This window comes from Mastigoproctus giganteus, chromosome 1 (assembly GCF_048544385.1).
Source record: "Mastigoproctus giganteus isolate SK-2022 chromosome 1, ASM4854438v1, whole genome shotgun sequence".
Taxonomy (NCBI): domain Eukaryota; kingdom Metazoa; phylum Arthropoda; class Arachnida; order Uropygi; family Thelyphonidae; genus Mastigoproctus; species Mastigoproctus giganteus.
The window spans coordinates 194514200-194526647 of NC_143575.1; the positions used below are offsets into that span (position 1 = coordinate 194514200).

A 12448-nucleotide genomic window follows, 5' to 3' on the forward strand; every position below is an offset into this window, starting at 1 on the left:
ATATTATATACTTGGATCTTAGAAAGGCTTTTGATACTGTTGCACATGGAAGCCTGCTGCACAAATTGGAGCAGTGTGGCATTGGAGGCAAACTGCTGCTATGGATAAAGGGGTGGTTGAGGGGGAGAAGACAGAGTGGTAATCAATGGACACTGCTCATCGTGGACTAATGTTATTAGTGGAGTCCCTCAGGGTTCAGTATTGGGTCCATTATTGTTTTCTGTATTTATAAATGATATTGATGATAGTATATCAAGCTTAATGTCGAAGTTTGCAGACGATACGAAGGTTGACAGGGTTGTCAAGGACACTACTGACACTATGCTACTGCAACAAGATTTGGAAAGGTTGAGCAGATGGGCTGAGAGGTGGCAAATGAAGTTTAACATTGACAAATGTAAAGTACTACATATGGGAAACAGCAACCCCAGAGCAACGTATCAATTTTTCTAGCAGGGATAAGGAGGTGATTGTTCCCTTGTATAAGACAATGGTCAGGCCACACCTAGAGTACTGTATACAGGTGTGGAGGCCTCATTTCAAGAAGGATGTAGAGATGCTGGGACGAGTACAGAGAAGGGCAACAAGATTAGTGAATGGAACAAAGGGGTGCTCTTACGAAGAAAGGCTTAAGTTTTGCAAATTACAGTGTCTGGGGACTAGGCACCAGCGAGGTGATCTGATAGAGGTGTATAAAGCCTTGAATGGTTTGAGCATGCTCAATGCTGATGGGATTCTTCCTCTTGCTCAGAATAATCACCTGAGAGGACATAAATTCAAATTGAGAAAAGACAGATGTAGGATAGACATGAGGAAATTTGCCTTTAGCCAGCGGGTGGTTGGTTGGTGAAATAGACTTCCATCCCTTGTCGTGGAAGTTGATAGCCTAAATAAGTTTAAGGCTCAGCTGGACAGGTATTTCGAACAAACAGCGGGGTGAAGTGGAAGTGGTTATTTTTTATTTATTTACTTTTTTTTTTTTTTTTGGCTGATGCTGCATAAGCTTGCTTTCTTACATCAAATGCCTCTACTAATGCTAATGCTAACTCTTTCCCGAGACCAGCTAACTCAGTCACAGTATGAGGACAGCCCTTTGAAATTACTTCTATTAATGTCTAAAAAAATACAGGGATTGTACATCGAAATATAACTGCTTCATTGCGAAATGAATTTTACTTTGGGGATGAATCTCACAAATACATTTCCAACAAAAAAGAAATACAAAGCATAAAATATAATAAAATCATATCCTAATAATGTGATTAAATATAAAATTTCATTAATTAAGGATTTGAACATTCTTAAATTGAGTCCAAAGTAGTATGCTTTGCCTTGAAGCTTAAAACTGACAGTTAAAATAATCTATTGAAGCATGATTTGGTTTCAAGCAGCATGAATACAAGATAACCTGTATTATTTCTTAAATTAATTGAATTTTTCTTTTTCTGTGATAAACAGAAGTGAAAATTAACTAATTATTTTGTTACCAATTAATTACTAAATGATTAAACTAAAATATACATAAAATTGTTTTCATTTCACTGCACGTACACTTAATATTCACTCCATGTTTTATAATACTTAATAATCAACAGCACATGAAATGCAATGTATATTTCGGGCACTGTGATTTAATAAATTAAATCACAAAAAAATTAAATTAAATGCAATTTTACTTATTTTTCTTGGATTTTAATAACAATTGAAATATAACACACATTTAATATTTCTTCTATAATAAGCAAATAGTAATAATTTCTTATTTATGTATTTAGTAAAAACCAACAAAAAATAACTCTCATTGGCCCAGGCAGCTAGCAATGATTACCACCAAGTCCAAGTGTCTGTAGCGTGTTACTGCTACAAAAAAAAAGTGATCAAAAACTGTTGGGCATATCGGTTTTTTTTTTTTTTTTTTTTTTGGGAGCATTAGCAACTAAGGCCATATTGCTCCGGGATATGCGGTGGTCATTTCCTGACCTTTCCGCATCTTCCGTATTTGGTGGTGACCGCTCGAACCCCGGTCTAATCAAGAAGCATATTGATACGCACTACTGCTCCTTCCCACCTGGCTACGGAGGCACCCTGGGCATATTGTAACTGTTTTAATCATTAGTGAATATAAAATGCATATGACACAAAGATTACTATCAAAGTTGCATATTTCATTAAAATTTTATCAGTTTTTCAGACATTCAACTTGGAAATGTGATTTCGGTCACTGAAAACATTGCAATATTACAATAAAGTTAGTGCTGGAAAACATTTCAATTAGCATATGAAAGCATGTCAAAGGGGATTTTGCTTTAATTCTTGTGCTGTCAATAATAGCTTATGAAAGTACGCACTTTGTATGCATATCCTAACAATTCAATTTTGCTTTAAATACTTTAGAAAATAAGTAACTGGAGCTTTCAATCGAAATTCCAAAAATCAAATCTACCAAACTTTATGGAATCGTGGATTGTCAGTCAAAGATTTTTACTATGGATGGCAGTATTGTCCTTTGTGAAAAGAAATCCCAGAACGAGCAACGTCGCACATTGCCGTCAAAAAAAAAAAAAAAAGAAAAAGAAAAAATTGTTAGATAAGATAAAAGGGACTTTTCAAAGAGTCTATGCTTTAACTTGCCAAACAGCAATCTTCCTTTAAAAAAGTTAGGCAATTCAATTTACAAATAATTTTTGAAAAAAATCAAAATGTGTAAATCAAAACATTCCAGATGTTTTGAGGAAGAATTATCTTACTGCTATTTATGATAACATTATTTGTGAAATTTTTAAAGATATTGTAGAAAAATGCATCTGCCGTTTCATCATTCTGATGAAATGGCAGATGCATGTGGCAGTTATACTGTCCACTTTCTATGTGATAAATTGGGAGAGCCTTCTCATCCAAATCTGCTTACATGTAAAGTTCTTGAAAACATGACTCACTCTACAATTGTCAGATTTGTGATTGATTCTTTGTAGCTCTTATGGCCAGATGGAGAATTAACCCATGGCAAAAAAGTCTGCATTATTATTGATGATGCTGCTCCATATATGACAAAAGCAGCTTCTACACTAAAGATTTTTTATCCATACTTAATTCACATTACTTGCTTGGCCCAGGGCTTACAGAAACAATATGGGAGAATTTACTGAGATAATTAATGTGGCCTTCCTCTTTCACCAAAGTTTATTTTGACAAGGAGACTGGTTAAGTGCAGCATTGTTTTATGACAAAAATTTCTATAAAAATAGTTGTAAATGATATGGATAGTGCAACTATCAGTACTGCTAAGCAATTCTTTAGTGAGAAAACATTTTATATTCAAGAATCATTTTAATCGGTTACCTAATTCTATAACTGGACTTGAAATACGGGAGTCTTTCTTTGAGCAAAGTTAAAAGGTAGAAAAAATTCAGTTAGAAATTTCAGCAGTCCTTGGAGACACTAGACAGAAAATAAGTAAATTTGATTTTTATAATAAAAGAATTCTGGATTCCATATTTTAAGGAAAATTGATGACCTGGTCATGGAAATGAAGTGGCACTTCCATTCTAAGTAGAAGCTTTGAAGGCTCACATTTTTAAATTTGGCCCAGTCATTTTCTGTCAGTGTGGAAAAACTGGTCTTTACTTGAAATTTCTTTTCAGGCCAGTTTAGTGCTAATATATCTGTGCATGCAGGAGTGAAGGAGATGAATATAAGAAATATTATAAAAGTGAATATAAACCAAATGTAACATAAATAGCACTATATTACCATTGCAAACAAAGTGCACTCAAAACAATCTAATTTGAAAGCATGCTACAGTATTTTATACATGACATTGATTAGTGCTCTGTCCAAACGCTGGTCCTTAATCCTAGAAATTTATACAGACTGCTGTAATAATTTTCTACTGTCTTATGCACCTGTGTATCCTGGGCCAGTCTGCCTGACTGCAGAGAATAAAACTTGCAGACTAACTCATTGGGGTAAATCCTGCATCTATGCTTGAGCCCAATTATCTCAAATAAATAGACTTTTTTTTCAAACAGGTGGCAAGTGACTGAGAATCTATATTAGCACAAAGATCAGTTTATATCTAGTAACTAATTTATAACATTCCTCACTAATACAAATTTTAAGTATCAGATTTTAAAAATGAGGAAAATTAACATTGCTAACTTCAAACCATACATACCTTCTTCCATTAGCTTTATCCAAATTATCTGGATTTTTTTGTGCTATAGAAAATCACAGAAAAAGTGGCACATTTAGCTTTCATGCACAGTTGCAGTGGGGCTCAGTTGAAAAGGCCTGTAACCAAGGTACATTTACTTTTAGCCCCTGGGGCCAATGATTTTTTACAGTGTGGTCAATTTTCTGTAGTTGTTCGATTGCTATGTAATTCGAATTAATTATTTTTTTTATTTTCATTAATTCTTAATTGGATTTAGTTCAAGCTCATTTTACTTTCTTGGATCGTAAACCTAATTGTAAGCCAGTACTGCAATATCCTTTATTATTGAGTAATTGTAGGGTATATAAGTATTATCAATATTTTATATAAAAATTTGTGCTATAGAAAATCACAGAAAAAGTGGCACATTTAGCTTTCATGCACAGTTGCAGTGGGGCTCAGTTGAAAAGGCCTGTAACCAAGGTACATTTACTTTTAGCCCCTGGGGCCAATGATTTTTTACAGTGTGGTCAATTTTCTGTAGTTGTTCGATTGCTATGTAATTCGAATTAATTATTTTTTTTATTTTCATTAATTCTTAATTGGATTTAGTTCAAGCTCATTTTACTTTCTTGGATCGTAAACCTGATTGTAAGCCAGTACTGCAATATCCTTTATTATTGAGTAATTGTAGGGTATATAAGTATTATCAATATTTTATATAAAAAAACACAGGCATTAATGCAGAAAGTGGAGTGGATTGGCAACCATCGCCCAAAATTTTTTGAAAGGGACTGACTGTAGGCACGCCAACGAGTTGCGCCTCCGTAGCCAGGTGGGAAGGAGCAGCAGTGCATAGCACACGCTTCTTGATTAGACCGGGGTTCTAGCCCGTCACCACCAAATACGGAGGATGCGGAAAGGTCAGGGTTTTACCACCGCATATTCCCGGAGCAATATGGCCTTAGTTGCTAATGCTCCTAAAAACCAAACAAACAACAAACAGCCAACGAGTTGAGAGGTGCTTAGGGAACTAGTCTCCCATAAGAACGCTGCTTTATAAGTCGCGTGATCAAGCTTTCAAAAGCTACCGATGTAGAACGTACAAACTTCCCCACACCAAACAAAATTTCTGGGTACATCAAGGATCGTGCCTTACAAAAGTATTAAGCCCTTTGTTTTACAGAAGAATAAATGGTAAAATTAGCATACAAACTTTTACCTTTTTCATATTATAGTTAATTTATTCAATAACCAAACTTTAATAAGAACTGACACTAAAAAAATAAGGATGCATTCAATTTACTTCTTAAGTTATACTAGTGTATTACAATATTACAAACGCACTGAGGCAACTCTCTAGACATATTCTGAAGTTCATTTTGAAGAACGTAATGTCTTTGCTGAAGCTTCTCTTTCCTCGCCATCTGTTCTTCAACACTCTCCCGAGTACTGTTTTCGTCACTTCTCATAAACTGTGCCATTTCCTCAATCTGTTTATTTTTAAACTGAATATACGTATCAGCCTTTCACAATCACATTTCTTTCCGTATGATTTGTTTAACGCTGGTGCTTTAACGTACTCTCGAAACAGTACATTTGAGGGGGATAAAAAAAAAGTTTTGTTTATACAGTACTCTGTTCTGATTACAAGTTTACAAGTATGTACAGTAATCATTTTAGCAATGAATACAGTCATTAACAAGAGTATTTGGAAGACTTACTTCCAGAAGAGTATTTGGAAGAGTACTTCCTTAGTCACTTAAAAAATAAAAATAAAAAATAGGGGGCGTTAATATACTTTTATTAGTTGCATAGTTATAGGGCAATTAGTACATCGTAATAAGTTTTATAGGTGATGATAGTTAATACGGTTTGTAATACTAATTGGATACTTTTTCAATTTTGGTTTTTCTGTGCAATATGGCCTTCAGTATTATTATTATTAGTGAATTTCTTTGTCTTATAACGTTATGTATCGTATCAATAGCTGTTTTAATTTGCAGTTATAGCATGGAACAAGATACATCGGGAACTTATTCTTCGAATATAATTGATTCAAAAGCATTTCAGCAGGCAAAAATACATCAGTTTGAAAATAAATCGGAGACTGCGATTACATATCCGTTTTATAATAAAAGTTCTGTACCTCATACATGGCTTTCGGAAATAGAACTGATTCCAACCAAAGAAGCTAGTTACGAACCAAGTCATGTGAAAGATGTTTTTCATGACAAAAATGGTAATTTATCCGATTCGTATATAACTAAAGTAGGAGAGTTGTCTTTAAAAGTACAGATGGCTGGAATAACTGAAAAAAGTATAAGGAAAACGTTTCAGCTGACATCATCCATATACGAAATTCTTCCGGATGTATGTTACAGTTTACTTAGTGAGTATGCGGATGCAATAGCAAACTTTTCTGTATGTGTTGTTATGAACGCTAAGCCCGTTTTTGTCTGTAGGAAATGCATACTTACTTTCAGAAAATGTGAAGAAAGCTACCAGAAAATCCAGGTATGTTCATACATAAGATTCTCCACTAAGTGTGGAGAATAATTCATAAAATTTTCTTGCACATCTTTGCAATATTGTGCTTAATTTGCTCATAAATACGTCTTATTGTGGCTGATGTAAATATATATATATAAAAAAAAAAGCCTTAGGAAAAAAAAAAAGAAATGAGACAATGTATAGCTTATGTAGTACACCCTCCCCCAATCAATCCAGTGGATTCAACAGCCATTCAGTATGATATTTCCTGATTCTAACAACTGCTCACATGTTTGAGTCAGTAAATAGTGTTGGTGGTAGTAGTAGTGGCATGTGATGCAAGAAAGCATGTGTATGAGCTTATGCAGCATCAGCCAAAAAAAAAAATCGCACCATTCCCTCCAAATGCCTATCCAGTTCCTCCTTAAATTTATTCAACCTATCAACTTCCACAACGACAGATAGAAGTTTGTTCCAGCAATTAACCACCCGCTGGCCAAAGGCAAATTTCCACACATCTATTCTACATCTGTCTTTTCTTAATTTGAATTTATGCCCCCTTATCCGTAGCCGAGTGGTCAGGAGCGGGAGTGCAGTAGCACATGCTCTTTGAGTAGACCGGAGTTCAAACCCCTGACTGCTGAATACGGTCGATCTGCCAACCCCACTGGACTAGCATGGCAGATTATGGTCCACTTCCCTCAGCATGAATTGTTGAGGAGGCTTCCATCCTGCAGTTGATTGATAATGGCTACACTTTACTTTACTTTACTTTTTTAGGTTCGTAATCTGAACAAGTGGAAGGATCCCATCAGAATTCAGCGTGCTCAACCCATTCAAGGCCTTATACACCTCAGTCAGATCACCATGCAGGTGCCTAGTCTCCAGCCACTGCAATTTGCAGAACTTAAGCCTCTCTTGGTAAGAGGATCCCTTCATTCCCCTCACCAATCTTGTTCCCCTTCTCTGTACACGCTCAAGTAAATCTACATCATTCCTAAAATGAGGCCTCCAGACCTGTACACAGTACTCAAGGCAAGTACTCCTGACTACGCCTTGGTGTTATGCTCATTCATGTAAGATGTGTTTTATCACCTCTGGTGGAAAAGGCATAATTGAAATATAAAGTAACACAACCCATTAACATCATATTTTACATGTCTAAAAGGCTAAATTTAAAAATGTTTGGAATTTTGATCAAGCAGAGGAGAGAGAGAGAGAGAGAGAGAGTACATGCTGAGAGTCTTGTCAACTAATCTATCCTTGGAGAGATTGTGTAACGTTCATGATGCAGAATTTGTCTCAGCACAGTTTGCGCTGTTAACAGGAAGGGGCTGTTTTTACATTGAGATGCACTTAAATAGAAGTGATACAACCAATATTTGCTGTTAGGGGTGTCAGAAAACTGCTAGTTTGGCGGGATACACAGGCTAATAGTTTAATGGAAACTGTAAGCAAAGACAAAATTGATTCTATCAGTGCTGCTATTCATGTATGCAGTACATTGTGTTAAGCCAGGGGGTGGTTACAAGGCTTACTGGGACTCCTCATTCATGCGACAAGCAATTATATGGGCTGTGTTAGAATTACTAAGAGTACAAACAGGCACACATATACTTACTTATACACTAATACCAGCAGCGTAATAACTAAATATGAAGTATTAAGTCACAAAAGCAGACATTGGAATATCAGAAGCATGATATCACTCTGACACAGATAATGCATTACTTGAATATGGTGAATGTGTATAGAGAGGAGAGAGAGAGAGGTTAGGTTCTTGGTTATTAAGAGTAATGCTCTAGGTTAAGAAGCACTTAGATTGTAAAACAATACACCCATTTAATTGGGTTGCCAGTGTGGCCTAAAAATCATCTTATACTGTGCATATGCTGTTGCAAAACCCCAAAGAGAAAATTTTAAAACTGAGTATTTATGCCTTGAGCAAATCAGATAATATGCAACTTTGAACATTTTGCTATAAATATATAACTCCATAAAGATGATAACAACCAGAGCATACTTATTTCCACTTTTGGTAAAGGGAAGAGGAACAATGACATCCATGGCCACGTTTTGGAAAGGTCTAGATTCAGCAGTTCTTAACCTTTTTAAGCCACAACTCAGATTCAGGTAATAGTTTGGTCTTGTGACCCATGAATCAAAAACAAAAAGGGAATTGCAAATTAATCACAAATGAATAAACATAATAAATGTTAGATTTTAATTAATGAAAATACACATACGTACATACATTATTTATACATAAGGAAATCTCCAAAGGTATCAAATGTAAAAATACATAATCCACTGCTTGTTAATGTGAACCTTGACTGAACAATTTTCTAAAGTTCTTCAAATCATGATTTTAAGTTTGAAAGGTAGTATCTTAAATCATTTTTTGGCTGTTTTTTATTTATTTAGTAATTATCATATTACAGGAAATATTCCCAATTACAGTATACAAACATGTATAATTTGCATGGTCGGTAAGAATAGTCAAAGAGAATTAGATGACATGGTATTAAAAAAAAATTGTAAATTGAATAGAATAATCAATGACTGAATACATTTAAAAAGCATTAAAATATAAGTAGAAAATCAGTTTCATAACTTTTTTTTTTTTTTTTTAAATTTGCATGACTGAAAAAACCTGACTTGCACAGATACGTAGTAGAAAAGGGGAGTATTACTTTTAGGGCTTTATTTCCCAAGATTGGTTTTTGCTTTCAGCCAGAATGCATGTAGGAACTCCATATGTTTATTAAAATTGTAACAAAGTATCTCATCACTCTGCATTTAGATAAGTTGCTCTTACAGATTACTGATATATACAAAATCATTCATGTCAAAATTAAATGGGATTCGCATTCAATTGTATTTTGCATTAACTTCTTTTGGAATGCAGTGATTGAATTCTATTATTAGTTTTCCTAAATGCTCCATGATAATATTCTATGTGCCACTAAAATTAACATTTTCTTCTTCAGTAAGTAGATTCAGAGCAGGAAACAAAGAGCAAGTCTCCTTTCTTTCATATTTCTCGTCCACAACTTTTAGTCTTTGAACTCGGTTATTTTCTTACTTAATTCAATGTGTCTGTTCACGGCTTTGCATGGATATATTTAGGTTGTTGATTTCAGAAAATATATCTGAAAGATAGGCTACTTCTAGCATCCACTGGATTAAGTTAGATTTTTTTAAAGTTTTTGCATTATAGAATTTCTACAGTAGATTTATACAATACAATGGTTAAACATATTTAGCAGTCACATGGGCTGAAACCACAGTCAACTCAAATGCATGTGCTGCTGCAATCCTATGATTACCACTCGGCTACGTCATGCCCTAGGAGCTTGGCCCTCAGTTGGAACAAAATATTGAAGTACAGTGAAGCACCTTCTAATTGGTTCAACTCAAATTGTGTATTTTGATAGATATTCAGGGTTGTTAAAATTAAAGTATCCCTATGTAGAGGGCTCTGGAATGAGTTCTAAGGCTCGTACTGAAGAGAAATTTGGACAACAGGTACAATACAGAATGCGCTCTCCATTTATTGGAAAAAAAAAATGAGTTACAAATTTTGTCACTGTTTGGTGCATAACTATCTTAGTTACGATTTTGCAAATAACTTATGTTATTTGCATAATCGTAAGTTATTGCCACAGCGGCACCACTATTCAGTTCTACTGTACTGTATAAAAGCAAAGCAGTCTCTTCAAAATCATACAGTAGATGTTTGTTTGCACTACAGCAGCAATGCCAACAACATTGCAGGAAAAGATGCTATTAGTGAAGCTGTACTATCAGAACAGCAACAATGCATCTGCGGCTATCAGAGAATTTCGGCGTCAGAAGTGCATAAGGCCCACATGGACCTATGACTGTTTGTGCTGTCTGCAAAATGATTGCAAACTTTAAAGCGACAGGACATCTTGGTGTTCAACCAGGTAGAGGGTAAAAATGAGTGGATTCCTTTCGTTTTGAAGATGTGGCTATGGCTGTCGTGGATTTATCAAGTCAATCTCCATGTGGTAGTGCAAGCGTGCTGCCAGCTGTTTCTAGTAAAGTGTACATGCCGTATTCCACTGTAAGGCTAGTAATGTGTCAGGTGTTGTGGTACTATCCTTACAAGATGCACATGCTACAGTAGCTAAAGCATGGTGATGCAGATATTCGTTTCACATATGCACTTCAGTTTCTGGCACGAATGACAGTGGATATCACTTGGCCATGGAACATCCTTTGGAGTGATGAAGCCCACTTCTGTTTAAATGGACAAGTGAATACGCACAACTGTTGCATTTGGGCAACAGAAAACCCTCGAGTTATCCAAGAGGTCCCGTTGCATTCCCCAAAAGTGACAGCGTGGATTTACAGCCACATTCATGATTGGGCCATATTTTTTTGAACAGGTAACACCGACTGGACCCCGCACCTGTTCCGTCACTGGACAGCGATATTATGAAATGTTGGCAAATATCGCAATACCAGAGCTGCAACAACATGGGTGCCTTTAGGATACTATATTCATGCAAGATGGTGCACCACCCCGCATCCACCGTTGTGTCCAAAGATTGCTAAGGCACCACTTTACAGTGTCTCCGTAGCCAGGTGGGCAGGAGCAGCAGTGTGTAGCACACGCTTCTTGATTAGACCGGGGTTCGAGCCCGTGACCACCAAATACGGAGGATGCGGAAAGGTCAGAGAATGACCACCGCTTATGCTCAGAGCAATATGGCCTTAGTTGCTAATGCTCCTAAAAACCAAAAAAACAACAGCAACACTTTACAGACAAACGGGTCATCAGCCATTGTTTCCAGACATCTTGGCCACCCTGATCACCGGATCTCACCTCATGCAACTTCTGGTTGTAAGGTTTTTTAAAGAACCAGGTGTATCAGGAAGGATGTCAAACTCTGGCAGATCTGAAGGACAGCATTAGATGTCATGTGCTGGCTATTCCAGTTGACATGTTACATTCTGCTGTAGAAAATGCTGTTCTTCGAATGGAAACTGTTGTTGACCAAAATGGAGGACACATTGAACAATTGTAGCACTGTTCAAGTGATTTGTATTTCCACAGTGCCATATAGTGATAAATTTTGTAACTAATTTTTTTTCCAATAAATGGCGAGCGCATTCTTTATTGTACCTGTTGTCCAAATTTCTCTTCAGTACGAGCCTTAGAACTCGCTCCAGAGCCCTCTACATAAGGATACTTTAATTTTAACAACCCTGTATTTAGACATAAAATTTGGCATTTATTTTTTGTCAATAATTAACATTAATTTCAGAATTCCAGTGAATGCAGAAATCTTTTACTATCTGAAGATAAACTGACAGTGATTACAATTTCCAATGAGGCTGTTAATGGAGCTTGGCAAGGAGCATTTTGTGATAGTAAGTTAAAAAATGGAGTATATATATTATATATAATTTAAAGTTCTCTATTGTAATGTTTTAGTACTAGTGGATGCGAATCTTTCATTTCTTTTCTTTTTAATGGAGGAAAAAAAAAATTTACATTAAAATTTTAATGTAAAATTTTTATGTAATCCACAAACCAGAGGAGTTTTCACTCTTCTGGTTGTTTGAAAATTAACTTTTAAGTAATCGAGTTGTTTAAATCATATTAATTGAAAAAGCTTATACCCTGAGCAGAAATATTTATTTAAATACCTTCCATTAAAATAAAACTAATATTTTTATTTTCAGTATGTGCATGTGTATATATATGTATGTATATATATATATATATATATATATATATCTTGAAATTATTTTGTCACTGCAAGATCT

At 35.4% G+C, this 12448-nt stretch overlaps 2 protein-coding genes across 2 annotated transcripts in view; one reads left to right on the plus strand and one right to left on the minus strand.

The window, feature by feature from the left end:
• The window catches only part of gdl (gonadal protein gdl), a 55232-nt gene extending 49531 nt beyond the window's left edge, over positions 1 to 5701 (minus strand). The window contains exon 1 of the mRNA XM_090383801.1: positions 5501 to 5701. Within this exon, the coding sequence (XP_090239927.1) occupies positions 5501 to 5637 (137 nt within the window). The 5' untranslated portion in view covers positions 5638 to 5701. The remainder of the gene's footprint in view (positions 1 to 5500) is intronic.
• A 316-nt stretch (positions 5702 to 6017) lies between these two features.
• LOC150091416 (osteopetrosis-associated transmembrane protein 1-like) overlaps positions 6018 to 12448 on the plus strand; it is a 58370-nt gene continuing 51939 nt past the window's right edge. Inside the window, exons 1-2 of the mRNA XM_090383789.1 lie at positions 6018 to 6670; positions 11944 to 12049. Coding sequence (XP_090239915.1) covers positions 6077 to 6670; positions 11944 to 12049 — 700 coding nt within the window. The 5' untranslated portion in view covers positions 6018 to 6076. The remainder of the gene's footprint in view (positions 6671 to 11943; positions 12050 to 12448) is intronic.